This window comes from Nannospalax galili, unplaced genomic scaffold, assembly GCF_000622305.1.
Source record: "Nannospalax galili isolate Female #2095 unplaced genomic scaffold, S.galili_v1.0 scaffold1421, whole genome shotgun sequence".
NCBI lineage: Eukaryota > Metazoa > Chordata > Mammalia > Rodentia > Spalacidae > Nannospalax > Nannospalax galili.
The window spans coordinates 562,123-576,628 of record NW_008345746.1 but is presented as its reverse complement, the minus strand read 5'-3'; the positions used below and the strand labels follow the sequence as shown (position 1 = coordinate 576,628).

The 14,506-nt window shown below is 49.8% G+C and overlaps 1 protein-coding gene across 4 annotated transcripts in view; it reads left to right on the top strand.

Moving 5' to 3' along the window:
• The window catches only part of Camsap1 (calmodulin regulated spectrin associated protein 1), a 68,768-nt gene extending 59,018 nt beyond the window's left edge, over positions 1-9,750 (top strand). For all 4 annotated transcript variants that reach the window (XM_008841931.3, XM_008841932.3, XM_029567718.1 and 1 more), the window contains 6 exons: positions 806-942; positions 1,380-1,588; positions 1,870-1,972; positions 3,258-3,373; positions 4,296-4,414; positions 7,893-9,750. In XM_008841931.3, coding sequence (XP_008840153.1) covers positions 806-942; positions 1,380-1,588; positions 1,870-1,972; positions 3,258-3,373; positions 4,296-4,414; positions 7,893-8,195 — 987 coding nt within the window. In that variant the 3' untranslated portion in view covers positions 8,196-9,750. The remainder of the gene's footprint in view (positions 1-805; positions 943-1,379; positions 1,589-1,869; positions 1,973-3,257; positions 3,374-4,295; positions 4,415-7,892) is intronic.
• The last annotated feature ends 4,756 nt before the right edge of the window (positions 9,751-14,506 follow it).

The following is a 14,506-nucleotide window of genomic DNA, read 5'->3' as shown; positions in this document are numbered from 1 at the left end:
TTGTATATGCACGTGTGCATATTTGCAGGGATGGAAGTCTGAGGTTGATGGTGGGTGTCTTCCCTGATTGCGCTGCATTTTATGTGTTAGATGAGACTGAGTGCAGTCACAGTGGTATGACTGTAGACCACCTCATATACTGAGACAAGGCATCTTCCTGAACCTGGAGCTCACTGTTTGAGCTAGCCCTGCTCCAAGGATTTCCAGTTTCTACTCCCCCCCGACACTGGAACTACACAGGCAGGTGGTTAGGTCCCCTGGCTTGCTTTTTTTTTTTTTTTTAAATAGGGTCTCCTTATAACCCAGCTGGTCTAGAACTCACTATGTAGATCAGGCTGGCCTGGATCTCACAGAGTTCCACCTGCCTCTGACTCAAAGTGCTGGGACTAAAGGTGTGCATGTGCCAACACACCTGGCCCACTTGGCTTTTTACCATGGATTCTGGAGATATGCACTCAGGTCTTCACACTTGTGCAGAAAACCCTTTATCTTCTGAGTTGTCTCGCATCCCCACTGATTCACTTACAGTGTAAGTGGTGTCACCTTGGTATCAGTTTAGATTGTGGGGAAATGGATGATTTCAGAGGGAAACTGAATTTGGTGCAAGGCATGTGGAAAGTCAGCTAACCAAGGCCATTTTGATGGCATGGGCTCTTTTCCATCTTTGTCATAGTGTGTGAATATACATTTACTCATTAAAAGGGTCAAATTCTCCAAGTTTATATTACAATCCATATTTTAATGGGGCAAGCCTAGGCTGGAGTTCCCTGTACTGACACTGACTGGAAAACACTGGCTTTCGTAGGACGAGCAGAAAGCAGAGGATGAGTTGGCTAAGAAACGGGCAGCCTTCCTTCTGAAACAGCAGCGCAAGGCTGAAGAGGCTCGTGCACGGAAGCAGCAGCTGGAGGCCGAAGTGGAGCTCAAACGGGATGAAGCCCGGTAACGTCTCCCCGCAGCCTCTGTCTTTGTCTGGGAGGGCAAGCGGGCTGCCACACCCCAGTTGGGATGGCAGCTCACAGCCACTTTACTCCTCTCTCATGCCCTCATTGCCACTTGTCACTAGCCATCGTAGTACACATCTGTACAGTGCTAGTGCCAAGCACTTCCTTGGCAGCCCCATGAGCCACAGCCACCAACACACAGCACAGTCCAGGAAGTAAGTTGCCTGTGATCACAGCACTCTCTAGAAAACCTGAGTTCAGCAGGTGACTCAGTCAGGGTCTGTCCTTTTCACCACTGCCTCCTGGTCCCCAGTCTCCCACAGCCCTAGAATTCTGTGTTGAGAAGCAGGGAAGCACCTGGGAGACAGCTGCGGGAGATGGGTCTGGTGATGTGTCCCTCTGACTCCAGCTATTATGAGCCTGTCTTGCTCTCAGGCGTAAAGCTGAAGAAGACCGCATCCGGAAGGAGGAGGAAAAGGCACGGCGAGAGCTCATTAAGCAGGAGTACTTGCGAAGGAAGCAGCAGCAGATCTTGGAGGAGCAAGGACTTGGCAAACCTAAATCAAAGCCGAAAAAGCCACGGCCAAAGTCAGTGCATCGAGAAGAATCCTGCAGTGACTCCGGAACCAAGTGTTCCTCCACACGTAAGCAGCTGTCCTCCATGTGTGTGGCACCTGGTTCATAGTGCTCAGCCTCTTTATCTCACAGTTTTTAAAGAAGTGTGAGGTGGGCAAGGTGCACAGGGCTATACCCCTTCAAGTATGCTTGAGAATGCCGAGTCCCATGTGATGCTTGGGGATGGCAGGGGGCATCCAGCGTTTGGGGTGGCTGGGCCTGGCAGAGGGAGGCTCTGCACCTGTGGGTGAGGGCAACCGGGGCTCACCTGGAGACCTCTGCATAGTCTGCTGACTTCCTGTCCCTACAGCCGATAACTTGAGCCGCACACATTCTGGCTCCAGCCTGTCCTTGGCTTCTGCAGCGACAACAGAACCCGAGAGTGTTCACTCAGGGGGCACACCTTCTCACCGGTAAGCCCAAGCTGCAGCACCTCAGTGCACATCTGCAAGGGAAGGGAGGGGCTGCTTTCAGGGGAGATGCTTGTGCAGTTCTTGACTTTGCAGTACTTGAGAAGGAGCCCTTCTTTGCCCTCAGGCTCTCTGTCACGTCTGTGCATACACATTGTCTTGTGGAGGAGTAAGTGAATGGCATCCAGCCCCTCCCCTCCCACCTTCAGTGCGTTCCTCGTGATGTCACTTGTTAAATCATCATTCTGTGTGATCCCCAGTCTGTGTCTAGTCATCATCTGTTGTCCCTGTAACTAGTGTCCCAGCCTGGTTCTGTTGAAATGCTGTTGATCCAGGACTTTACCATGACAGCTTTGCATCCTGCCTCTCACCTGCTCCTTCTGTTGGTGGAGTCATGTGCTCTCAGGTGGAGCAGCCTGAAGTTCAGTTGTCTCTCAGGCACCGGGTCAGGCGGGGATGTACATCTTTTGTTGGGGAAAGTGGTGTTTCCTATTTTTCTACCAGCTGTTAAAACTTGCCCATTCTTTGTGTTCCAAGTAACTTTCCAAGTTATCACTGACCTTGACTACAGGCTTTTGGAACCTCTGCTGAGCCCTTTGTTCTTTGCTATCCTCTTCCTATTAGTAGTAGTGTCTTCTCCCCAACCACATGTCCCTCCCTATATATATGTGAAGGCATTGTGTACATGCTGTCACTGAAGAGGCATTTTTCTACCTCTCTGTGTCTACTGACTTTTTGTCTCCTGGATTGTGGAAAACTGAGGAGCCTGGATTTTGCTGTAGTTCTGTTCCGAGAGTTAGTTACTCACCTGAATTCCAGCCCTCAGTCCTGTTTGCCTGCCTTAGGGAGCAGCAGCCTACTCCGTGAACCATTGTCTCCAGTCTTCTGGCCTTGGAGCCTGCTGCATACGATAGAGCCGTCCCTGCAGGTGCAGCCCAGACCTGCCAGGAACCAGAGAGTGTCTGATTGTGGTTTCCAGACTGGCTCTACTGTGGCCCCTCCTTCTTTGGGCCTCACCACTTGCTTGGCAGGGCACAGTCACCTGTCCCTTGTCCTCTGTTCCTGAACCTGCAACACTCACTGTGCACTCATGGTTGTCACAGGAATAGAAGCTGGTGAAAACCTGAGTCTTCCGTACTCACAGGGAGACCCCACTGCAACAGGGGACCTGCTTCTTGCCCTGATGGTGCAGGTGGCCAGTTCCTGGCAACAGGAGCAGCTGCCACTTGCTGGTTGTGGGGAGAAGTGTGATCTGTGGTTAGAATACCCTGTCCTTTTCTGCCTGCAGAGTTGAATCGTTGGAAACCTTGCCCATTCTGAGCCGCAACCCCAGTAGGAGCACAGACCGAGACTGGGAGACCGCATCGGCAGCTTCCTCTCTAGCCTCTGTGGCTGAGTACACAGGTGACAGCCACATGCCCTCTCTAGAGTATATTGAACGTGGCACTACCTGGTGTGGCACTCCTTAAACTGTGTCTTTGTTTGGGACCAAAAGGTATTTTTCTACTTAAGTGTGTATCCAGTGGCAAAGCTGTGTCTGACTGCTAGGTGTTCACGGTAGGGGTACAGTGCAGCAGAGTAGAAGAGGCCTCTCCTGGCCTCAGATTTGTTCTGTGGGCCATGGCTAATGCCAGCTCTCGACTACTTTGGGAACAGAGCTAAGGCAAGACAGCCACACATCCTGGGCACTTGGAACCTTAGGCTTTAAAAAGTGTTTCTTGGGGCTGGAGAGATGACTCAGCAGTTAAGAACACTGACACTGGCTGTTCTTGTAGAAGACCCAGGTTCGAATCCCAGCACCCATGTGGCAGCTAACAACTGTCCAAAACTCCAGTTCCAGGGGATCCAAGGGCCTCTTCTGTCCTCCCAGGGCATTGCACCACACAGGCGCACTTACTTACATGCAGGCAATACATGCATACACATAAAATGAAAAAAAATAAATAAATAAAATATTGAAAGTACTTTAAAAAAAAAAGTGTTTCTTGCCAGATGTGGTGGTGCACACCTTTAATCCCAGCACTCAGGAGGCAGAAGCAGGTATATCTCTGTGAGTTCAAGACCAGCTTGTCCTACATAGTGAGTTCCAAGGCCAGCCAGGGCTACATAGTGAGACCCTGTCGCAAACGAAACAAAATAAAACAAAAATTTGTAACTGAATTCTTTTGCGTAGATTTGAAGCGGTCCCTTCAGAACATTTCTAGAGATTCCCAACCGTCCATCATTGCAGCTTTCTGTACCTTGGTTCTGAGAAAGTGGTGTTCTTCTTGGAGTGTGTTTGTGGTCTATATTACTAACTTTGCAAATCTTGATCTGGTTTTCTCAGGTCCTAAGCTCTTTAAGGAGCCCAGTAGCAAGTCAAACAAACCGATTATTCACAATGCTGTCTCCCATTGCTGTCTGGCTGGAAAAGTGAACGAACCTCACAAGAATTCAATACTGGAGGCAAGTGTCCAGTTTCATGATGTGTGTCATGTGGAGAATCTATCACAGATGATGCATTCTTGCTGAAGAAGTCAAGCCTTGTTATTTGTACAGAGCTGTGTTCTTTTAAATTACCCTGCTGTTGAATAGCTAGGGAGCCAGGTTACTAGGGAATAGAGGAGGGGTGTCTTGAGGTGTGAATACAGAATTCTGTGGGGATGAGGTGGCCACACAGAAGAGTAGAATTTTGATACAGAGTCAGTTGTTCCATGTGGGACAGAGCCAGGATCTAGGCATAAGGCCTTCCAGTAGGGAAGAAGATACTTTTATTCATGGTATCCACAGCGTGTGAACCATAGGAGGCCAGGCCCTGATCCAGTGGCTTACATTCTTGTGGGGGGATGTGGATAAGTTGTTTGTATTGGCATTGGAACCTAGCGCACAGTAGACAAGTTCCCTGCTACCAGGCATCCCTCTCCCCCCGTGTTAGATGCTTTTTAAGTGGAGAACAATTAGAAATAGTTTGGTCACTGAGGGCAGTGCACCTGGAGACGGAAGGGAGACCCTGCTGCATTGCTGTTGTTGGAGGTGGGAGTTGTGGGAAAGCGTGGGCCTGGGTCACCATTAACTAGAAGGCTTTGTCAGGTGAGATGCTGACTGTCTATGCTGAGGTTAACACTGACCATGCCTGCTACTAGAGGCAGGTCTGGGTTCTGTCTTCTTACAACAGGAGATAAGCTGAGGATGGTAGGTCATACCTATGATCCCAGCACTCAAGAGGCTGAGACAGGAGGATTACTGTGAATTTGAGGCCTGGACTACAGTATAAAACTCTGTCTCACAAAAAGAACAAGAAAAGGAAATGTTGATGGCCTTACCAAATGGAAGGATCCAGAAGGCAGTTAGAAAGGGAAAGTCGGGTCTGGAGAGATGGCTCAGCGGTTAAGAGCACTGACTGCTCTTGCAAAGGACCCGGGTTCGATTCCCAGCACCCACATGGCGGCTACGAACCGTACTTAACTCCAGTTCCAGGGGAACCTGAAGCCCTCTTCTAACCTCTGCAGCATTGCACGACACGGGTGCACTCACATACGTGCAGGCAATACGCTAGTACACATAAAATAAAAATAATAATAAAAATAAAATACTTTTAAAAGAAAGAAAGGGAAGGTCAAGCTTAGAGTTTGGCATGCTCTTTGCAGTTGGAAGCTTTCAGTCTGGGTGGTGAGGGAGAACCACATCCACACAGCAAGTGTATATGGCATGCCACCTCTGCTGCAGTGCCACTCAGAGTGCGGGGACATTGATGGACAGCCTGCAATAGCCAGTGAGCACAGGCACATCGAGTAGACCACTGGCCACTGTCCAGGGAAGAGTCACAGATGATGGTAGACAGGATGCCCCTGTGGGCCAGTCATGAAGGCAGCCACAGAGTCAGCAGATGAGTGTGTGAGACTGATTCCATCAAACTTGACTCAGTATATGGGCCACAGATAGGAAACAAGGAATTTGAAGAAAGTACAAAGCAGCAGCATCGGGCCCCGTGCAGAGCTCCAGGGCTGGGCACAGTGCCAGGAAGTTGGGCCCAGTGGGGTTTTCATGAACAGATGACACTCAGGCAGTCGCAGGAAGAACAGCGTGTGCAGATGGAGGGCCGCCAAGAGAGAGGACGCTGCGGGCTCAAGGTCTGGTCTGGTCAGAGGACCCAGACACTGGGCCTCCGTGGACCAAGGCAAGACTGGGGTGGTACAGCTGAGCAGAGATGGGCAGGAGCTGCCTGACTCCCGGTGGCCAGAACAGCAGAGCCAGGGGTGCAGCAAGGGGAGGGAGGAGTGGCCTCCCAGCATGCCTAGGGAGGGAGGAGTGGGCTCCTGGGCACCTTTGGAGGGCACAGCCAGCTTCATGGTTTTACGGGGAGTGATTGAGGTTGGAGGTGAGGGTCCTCAGGTCCTGGCTAGAATGGAGGAGGTTCTGTGGTGGCCAAGGGCACAACTGGTGGAGTGGAGGTCAGAGTTCCATGAGCAGCGTGCTGACCTTGGAATGACTCAGCGGGGCTGAGTCCATGCCTAGGAGGTTTCTGGAAGCAGACACCTCTAGCTTGGTTCCTTAACCTGGCAGGAATGGAATTCCAGGAGGAGGAGGCCATGGGAAGCTCAGGGCCATATTGCACTTGTGTTTATGAAAGTGTCAGGTTGCTGACCTTCAAATGCAAGAAGAAGACAATGAGCGGCCTTCTGCCTTCATCGGAGATTGTGACTCCAACCAAGCCTGGTCTTCATCTGCGTGTTTTCAGTTAGGGAAGTTTACGGTGCATCTCAGGAGAAGCTCCTTTCTGTTTTCCTTCTTTTTTCTTATTTTTTGTTTATTATATATAATTTTTAAATTTAAAAACTAAAAAATTCTTTTAAGTATTTCATGCATGTATACAATGTATTTTGATCATATCTTACCCTCTTCCCCCCCAAGTCCCCCAACATATTCCCCTTCCAACTTCTTTTCTTTCTTCCTTCCCTCTCTCTCTCTCTCTGTCTCTCTCTCTCTCTCTCTCTCTTTCTTTCTTTCTTTCTTTCTTTCTTTCTTTCTTTCTTTCTTTCTTTCTTTTTCTTTCTTTCTTTTTTAAATAACCCATTGAGTCTAGTCAGTGTGCCCCATATGTGCATGGATGAAGAACCGTCCAGCGGAGCCGGGAAACCTACCCGTGGCCACATCTCCAAAGAAAACAATTGTGTCTCCCTGCAGCCATCACCTGCCAGTAGCCCCTCCCCATCCACGCTGGAATGTTGACTTGCTTGATCTTGTACAAGTAGCCAGTGGTGTAGACATCCAGGGAAGCAAGTTAATGCAGCCAGTGCCAGTCTGCATTCCAGCCACAGCACAGGGATGGCGTGCTTTGGCTACACAGGGCCCTGTGCATGAGAGCTGGCGTTCACTGACTTCCTGACATTCTGGAGGGTATAGGCAGTATCTCACTTGGGTTTCCTGGAGGCTGATGCTGTGCATCTTCTGTGACCCCTCACTTTGTGCCTTGCTCACCTACATTCTGAAGTCTCAGGGCACCTGATGCTCTCTCAGGTGACTAAACTTAATTTTGTAAAGCAGGACGGCTCTGCAGGATATACAGTAACTCTTCTTAAAAGTGGGTGCTTCTGGGGGCTGGAGAGATGGCTCAGCGGTTAAGAGCACTGACTGCTCTTGCAGAGGACCCAGGTTCGATTCCCAGCACCCACATGGTGGCTACGAACCATCCTTAACTCCAGTTCCAGGGGAATCTGAAGCCCTCTTCTGACCTCCGCGGCATTGCACGACATAGGTGCACTCATATACATGCAGGCAATACACTCATACACATAAAAAAAATAAAAATAATAAAATATTATTTTTAAAAAGTGGGTGTTTCCTGGACACTCACTGCTGTAGATTAACACCTATTGGATCACCACGGGGACCCCGGGTGCTGGGGGTGGCATTCAAATGTGTCCCATCTCTTCCCACCCTCCAGGAGCTGGAGAAGTGTGATGCCAACCACTACATCATTCTGTTTCGAGATGCTGGGTGCCAGTTCAGGGCGCTTTACTGCTACTACCCTGACACTGAGGAAATCTACAAACTCACTGGCACGGGGCCAAAGAGCATCACCAAGAAGATGATCGACAAGCTATACAAATACAGCTCGGACCGAAAGCAGTTTAACCTGATTCCAGCCAAAACCATGTCTGTGAGCGTGGACGCCCTCACAATCCATAATCACCTGTGGCAGCCCAAGCGGCCCGCAGTGCCAAAGAAGACCCAGACTCGTAAGTGACCCACAGCAGCCAGGACTTGGAGAGGATGTGCCGACGGGATCCGTATTTATTATTTTCATCCATTTGGGTACGAAATGTGTGGAGCCACAGACCCTTCTTCTGCAGAGGTTCCCAGAGAACAAAGAAGATCCCTCTCACTCCCGCATGGATGCTGGGCAGGGGAGAACAGGGGGTGAACACTGGCTTTGGAGCACGGCTGCTGTGGCCCTGCTGACCACTGAGACTGTCAGAACGAAGGGCATCATGGGGCAAGGTCCTGGGCTGTGTACCCTGTACTTGAAGTTCTTCAGGATAAGTTCAATGTGATCTCTCTGGCCTCCCCCTCACCCCCTTTGCACATTGCCTGATGCCCCACGTTGGCCAGCTGTAATCGTGCGTGATTATAGGGCCAAGGCTCACTCTCGGGTCAGGGTGTTTGAATGTCTTCATAAAAGGAGTTCGTATGGGAAATCTTTTTCAGAAATTGTATGATATTTATTGACTGTGTCTACTGCCAACCTTTATATCCAGTTCTAAGAGTTCTGAAAAATCCTGTTCCTTGCTGCTCAGAAAAAGTTTACTGAAAATGCCAGTTCACCAAAAGCACTGAAATGGCAAAGTCTGTCTTCTGCTAAAATGACGTTTACACATTTGGAGGTGATTATTTCTGCCACACAGTGGGGAAGGTCTTGGGGTGGTACTGCTAGCTGGTGCTGGCCTTGTTGGAAGCAGGCAGCCAGGCCAGCCTCGGCCACTGATTGGGTCTGGCGGAGTGTGCTGATGATTTGTTCACTTTAATAAAGGCAGATTTTGGTACAGTAGCATATTTTTCACTCTGAGCACATTTCTCTTGAGATGCCGCACTTCGGCCGACAGTTCTTGGTGGTGTTGTGATGTCCGACCCTGTTGCATTTCTTGCTTCTGGAGGAGCAGCATGCTCTGTGGGGTGCGCAGTCTCAGGTGAGGTTGGGAATAGTTTTGTTGTCTCTTCTAAAACCAGTTTGTGGTTATTTACAGTTATTCCAGAATTCCAAGTTGGTAAAACCACTTTGGGTTCTTCCCCTCACTGGTCCCAGTGGTGGCTGACTCACCACAGTAGACATTCCTGGGAAGCAGGTGCATCTCAGCCCCAACCACAGTGTGTCCACGCGTGAAGGCACCCCCATGATGGACCAGCTGCCCGAAGACCCTGGAGCCACTTTTTAGTTTTGCACATTTCTTTTTGAGAGTGTTACTTGAATCTATCTGAACTGCAGAAAAAAAATTGAAGATAATATAGAGAAAAAAATAGAAAGTGTAACTGTTGATAATGTTAGGTAGATGGGAGAAGGAACATGGTATAAACAGTAGAGGGACGTGAAGGCCTCCACTTCCCTCTTTCTTTGCGACTTTGTACGTGTCAGGCGTGACGCTGTGCTGTAATTAACACAGCTGTATATGAACATTAAAGTCTGACCGCCTGTCCCCAGCTGTCCCCACGCGTGCTTCATTTCTAACTGTGCACTTGATGTTTTATCATATTTATTTTAAGAAAGCACTAAAATGTAATAAAGTTATGAGCTGGCTGGCTTTCTATTAATTGTGTGTGTGGTTGTCACGACTCGTTCTGCTGGCAGTGTCACCACCCAGCTTCTGGCTTCGAGGCAGCTGCATGTGGCCTTTGTGTCACCTGGTCCTGTGGGAGTCAGCGGACTTTGATTCTTTTTCATGAAGAGTTGGAAGACCAAACGTCTGATATAATGAGTTGACGTAAGGCCCATTCTGAAGACCAACTCAGTGCAGGATCGGGACGCACCAGCACAGCACCTGTGTGTCGGAGGCAGTAGCTGTCAGGCCGTGTGGCTTGATGGCTAAGAAGCATTCCCTGCCTTCCATGTGCCTTGGCCCAGCAGCTGTTACTGTTAGTAGGAAGTTCCAGGTACAAGGCACTTTTATGGGTGTGGTGGCAGGTTTAGGCCTTCTGGCTGAGGTGCAGGTGAGGTGGTTTCATTGTGTGGCCCTCAGTCATGCTCTGCTGCAAGGGCTGTTTTCTGAGCCCTTCCATGTGTTGAGCTGTGTTCAGCCTTCTGTGCTGGGAAGGCTGCTGGTCTTAACACTGGTCTTACACAGTCTCCAGCTGTGTTAAGGGAAGATGCTCTATCCATGTATGATGTGACTTTGTACAGAAAGTATCAAACGATTCAATTTGTGAAGATACATATGGGTAATTCCTTGGTAACGACAGAGTCTGAGGAACCCAGAAGGGGTTGGTATTTAAGAGAAAAGACACACAGCCCTATTTTCACATGTATGTGTAGCTGTGTGTAAATGAGTATATGCATACACATGTCGCTGTGAGGGGCCTGTGTAGACATGCATGTATGTATACAAGAGTACATGTATAGGTGTAAGTGTGGGTGTGCATCGACAGGGTCACATTGTAGATGAAGGCCTGCATGCATGTGCATATGTGTATGTACGCCAAACACCGCTTTGAGTGTGACCTTTTGACTTGATCTAAGTGTATGCTTTCAGTGCCATCTCCAGAAAGACTTTTTAGGCCCAGAGTACTTCAGGCGACAGTGAAAAGTGACATAGTACAATATTTACTTCTAGATGGTTCTTTGATACCCTAAAACTATGTTACTTGGAAGAAGAAAAGTGTTGGAATGAAGTTTTCTGTAAAAAGTTAATCAACTTGGATAAACTTTTACAGATTCTGATTTGTTCAGTGAAATGGGTTTGACCTTGGTGATGTGAGACAGTATCTTAAAGTGGCTTCACTCCATAGTTAGCGGTGTCATGTGCTACCTATGGAAAGGTCTGTGCTATGGCTCTGTTGTGGCCATGGCCGAGCTGCCGGCCACTGTTAGAAGCAGGCACGCCCAGCACCCTCTCTCATGACACCTTTCCTAGTGAAACGGCCTTTCCTGGAGCCTAGGGTGCACTCTGGGGCACCCCAGGGTTCTGGTGTCACCCACAAAGTGTTCTCCTTTGCTGTCCCATTTGAAGGTCTGTGCTGTGGGCACTGTTAGGGGCTTCGGAGCTGATAGAAGCCACTCTGATGAACACCTGGGTCTTAGTGCACGGATGGCAGGTTCCTTCCCCAGCCCCTTTATCCCCCATGCGGGTTCCTTGGATTGTGTTCTGGAAAGTGCAGATGGGCTGTAGCATTCAACATCCTGAAACCCCACCCTCTTCCCAGAGGAGGGACATCCTCCGTCAGCCTCCGTCAACCTCTGTCTCTGTAAGTGTTTCATATCCATGTTCCCTAATCATTCCTGAGTGATGAGGTACTGCACCAAAACTGTGAGTGGTGGCAGTGAGTACCAGAGCCTGGGTTGTGTCCTGTGAGTGGTTTGCGTCGGGATAAAGCTTTTTTTTTCCCTGCCTTTTTGAGACAGGGTCTCCCTGTAGCCCCAGCTGTCCTGGAACTCACTATGTAGACCAGGCTGGCCTTAAACTCACCGAGATCCGCTTGCCTCTGCCTCCCAAGTACTGGGATTAAAGGTGTGCGCCACCACACCCGGCCTGGGATAAAACATTTCAAAAAGTTTTTATTTTATGTGTATGAGTATGTTGCCTGCATGTGTGTAAGTGCACCTGTGAAGTCTGATATCTGCGGAGGTCAGAAGAGGACATCGGATCCCCTGGAACTGGAGTTATAGACTGTTGTTAGCCACCATGTGGGTGCTGAGAATCAAACCTTAACCTCTGGGCCATCTCTCCAGCCCCAGAGTAAAGCACTATTTCACAGTGAAGACTGACACAAACTTGGCAGCAATATGGAAGCACCTTCCCCATGACAGGGGAGGCCCAGCCAGCCTTACAGGAAGGCCAACAGCTGCAGAGAGGCCTTGTGTCTGGGAGCGCGCACGGCCTGGTGGGGACAGATGTTGGAGCCTACAGGCCTGTAGCTTGCCTCACTGGTGGTCACAGTGTGTAGGCTTCATCTGTGCCTATGTGAGCTTTGGAGAGTAGGGGTGCCTGAGACTGCACATCTGCCATGTTTGTGGCCACACCATAGGGTTCTCAAGGTGATGGTGACCAAAACTTAGTTTTGGTCTTTCTGTCCTGGGCCTTTATTTCAAAACAGGCCTTGTTCTTCCTAAAGGGAAGTGGAACACCAGGTGATCAGCCAAGCCAGTTTTCATAAGGTCCTTTTCTGGAATCAACAAGCTGTCCCTTGTGCTTGTTACTAGGGCTCCCCCCTGGACGTCTTACTTGGAAATTACGTTTAGTAGTAAATGTTTATCCAGGCTTCAGTACCTAACTGCCCATTCACGCAAGTCCACTTACCAGCCCTTCTGAGGCTGCGATAAGAGGCACTTGTGGAGTTGGGAATGTGCTAGGCCATGCTGTTTCATAGTGACATTTAAGTTTATTTCGTATTGCTTCAAGTCACATGGTTGTTGAGCTCACAAGCACACCTGTGCTCTGTTTCTTGCCCCAGGACAGTACTCCTGGCACAGTGCTCCGGTGATATGTAGCACTGACAGTGTCCCATGCTGGGACTTTGGGGTTCTGGGCTTGGCCTCAGGCAAGGATGTTTGCTGTTGCTTTGGGGCTATACATGTTTAAGGCTGGGGGGTTGGGGTGTCCCCTGTAGGGCAAGGTGATGACCACCAGCTGAGGGGGCTAGGGATGGGCCCAAGGTAGTTATCCATGGGGACATCTCCCTTTGAAACTTGTTAGTACTAGGTGAACAGCCAGTAAAAGGTGGTTAAACTTCCTGCTGGCTGGAGTCAAGGACAGAGTGCTTTCCCTGCACCCAGGTGGACAGAGCGTATCCTTCGGGAAGGTTGGGAAGGTTGTAGATTCCAACATCAAGCAGCTCCTGGGCGGGCAGGGAACATGGCCACAGCAGTGTCATACTGAGCATGCTGGGAATTAACATGGCCACAGAGAACAGTAAACCTTACTAATGGCATCTGTGGATCTGCTGTGGGTGCGGCCACAGGCCTGAGGCTCTGTCTGGGATGGTTGGGCTGCACTGTGAGACTGACAGTCATGTCCCTGCCTGACCTCTAGAGATGACCCCAGGACCAGGCACACCTCCCCGCAGAGCTCCAGAGGTACTACTAGTGACACTGGCTGGGATCCTGTCCCTGTGTGTTTGGGATGAGGACTGGAGGCGTCGTCCAGAGTGGCTTGCCCTTGACCTAGTGTCCTCACAGCTGCAGCCTGACTGACCTGCCTAGAGCCACAGAAATAACAGCATCTGCCTCTCGGGATCTGAGGGCAAAGGCGGGGCCTCCTGAACCAGCCAGCAAGGCATGTAGACATGAGGGTGTGCTCAGGCTGGCCCAGGCCTTGTTGCTGCCCAGGCCCACCCATCTCATGGGCACCACCCTGCCACAGACGCTGCCAGGTGCCCTCTGCTGCAGCGTGGTTTTCCTTGTCCTGACTGCAGCTGAATCCACTGAGTAATTAGCTCCTCTTTCTAGGTAGTTAAGGCTTATTTGTGTTTACTTTCTAATTCTTGTAAATTTTTTCTATTTTTTTTTGTGTGTGAATGTATTGCCTGCACGTATGTAAATACACCCATTTTGTGCAATGCCCATGGAGGTCAGAAGAGGGCATCAGATTCCCCTGAACTGGAGTTACAGATGGTTGTTAACTGGGAATTGAACCCGGTCCTCTACAAGAGCAGCAAGTGCTCTTAACTGCTGAGCCATCTCTCCAGCCCCTACTTCTTAATTTTTTAAGCTGTGTGTGTGTGTGTGTGTGTGTGTGTGTGTGCACGTGCGTGTGTAAGTATAAGTGTAAGTGTACACAGTTGTCCACAGAGACCAGAAGACAATGTCAGATCCTCCAGAACTGGGGTTTACAGGGTTGGGAGCTGCCTGATGTAAATGCTGGGAACCTTACAGGTCCTCCAGAAGAGCAGCCAGTGCTTTTAACACTGAGCCATCTCTCCAGCCTCTTGTGTTTACTTTTAAGAAATAGCGGTCGCTGAAGTTATCAAATAGGTATAGACCAGAGCATGCAGGTGCAAGCCCTCCTCGGTTCTGTGCCAGGCAGGTGGCATTCATCCTCAGACTTCCTAGTGTCCACATGGGATGCCACGTGAGCAGGCTTTCCACCATGAACCAGGCACTCTGCTGGCACATCACAGCCAGACGGCAGTGAGGAATGTGGGGTGGTCACTACTCAAGCCTCATCTCAGAGAAGAAGATGGCAACCAGCAGGTTACTGTAGGCATTGGACCTCAGAACCTTCTGATTGCAAAGTTGTTCAGATGGTAAGGTGGGAACAGGGACATCTCAGCCCCCAGGGAGCAGGAGAGAAGCCATTATCACCAGGCTTAGAGATGGCTTGGGGCCTGTCAAATCCTGCCCCTGCTGTGTGG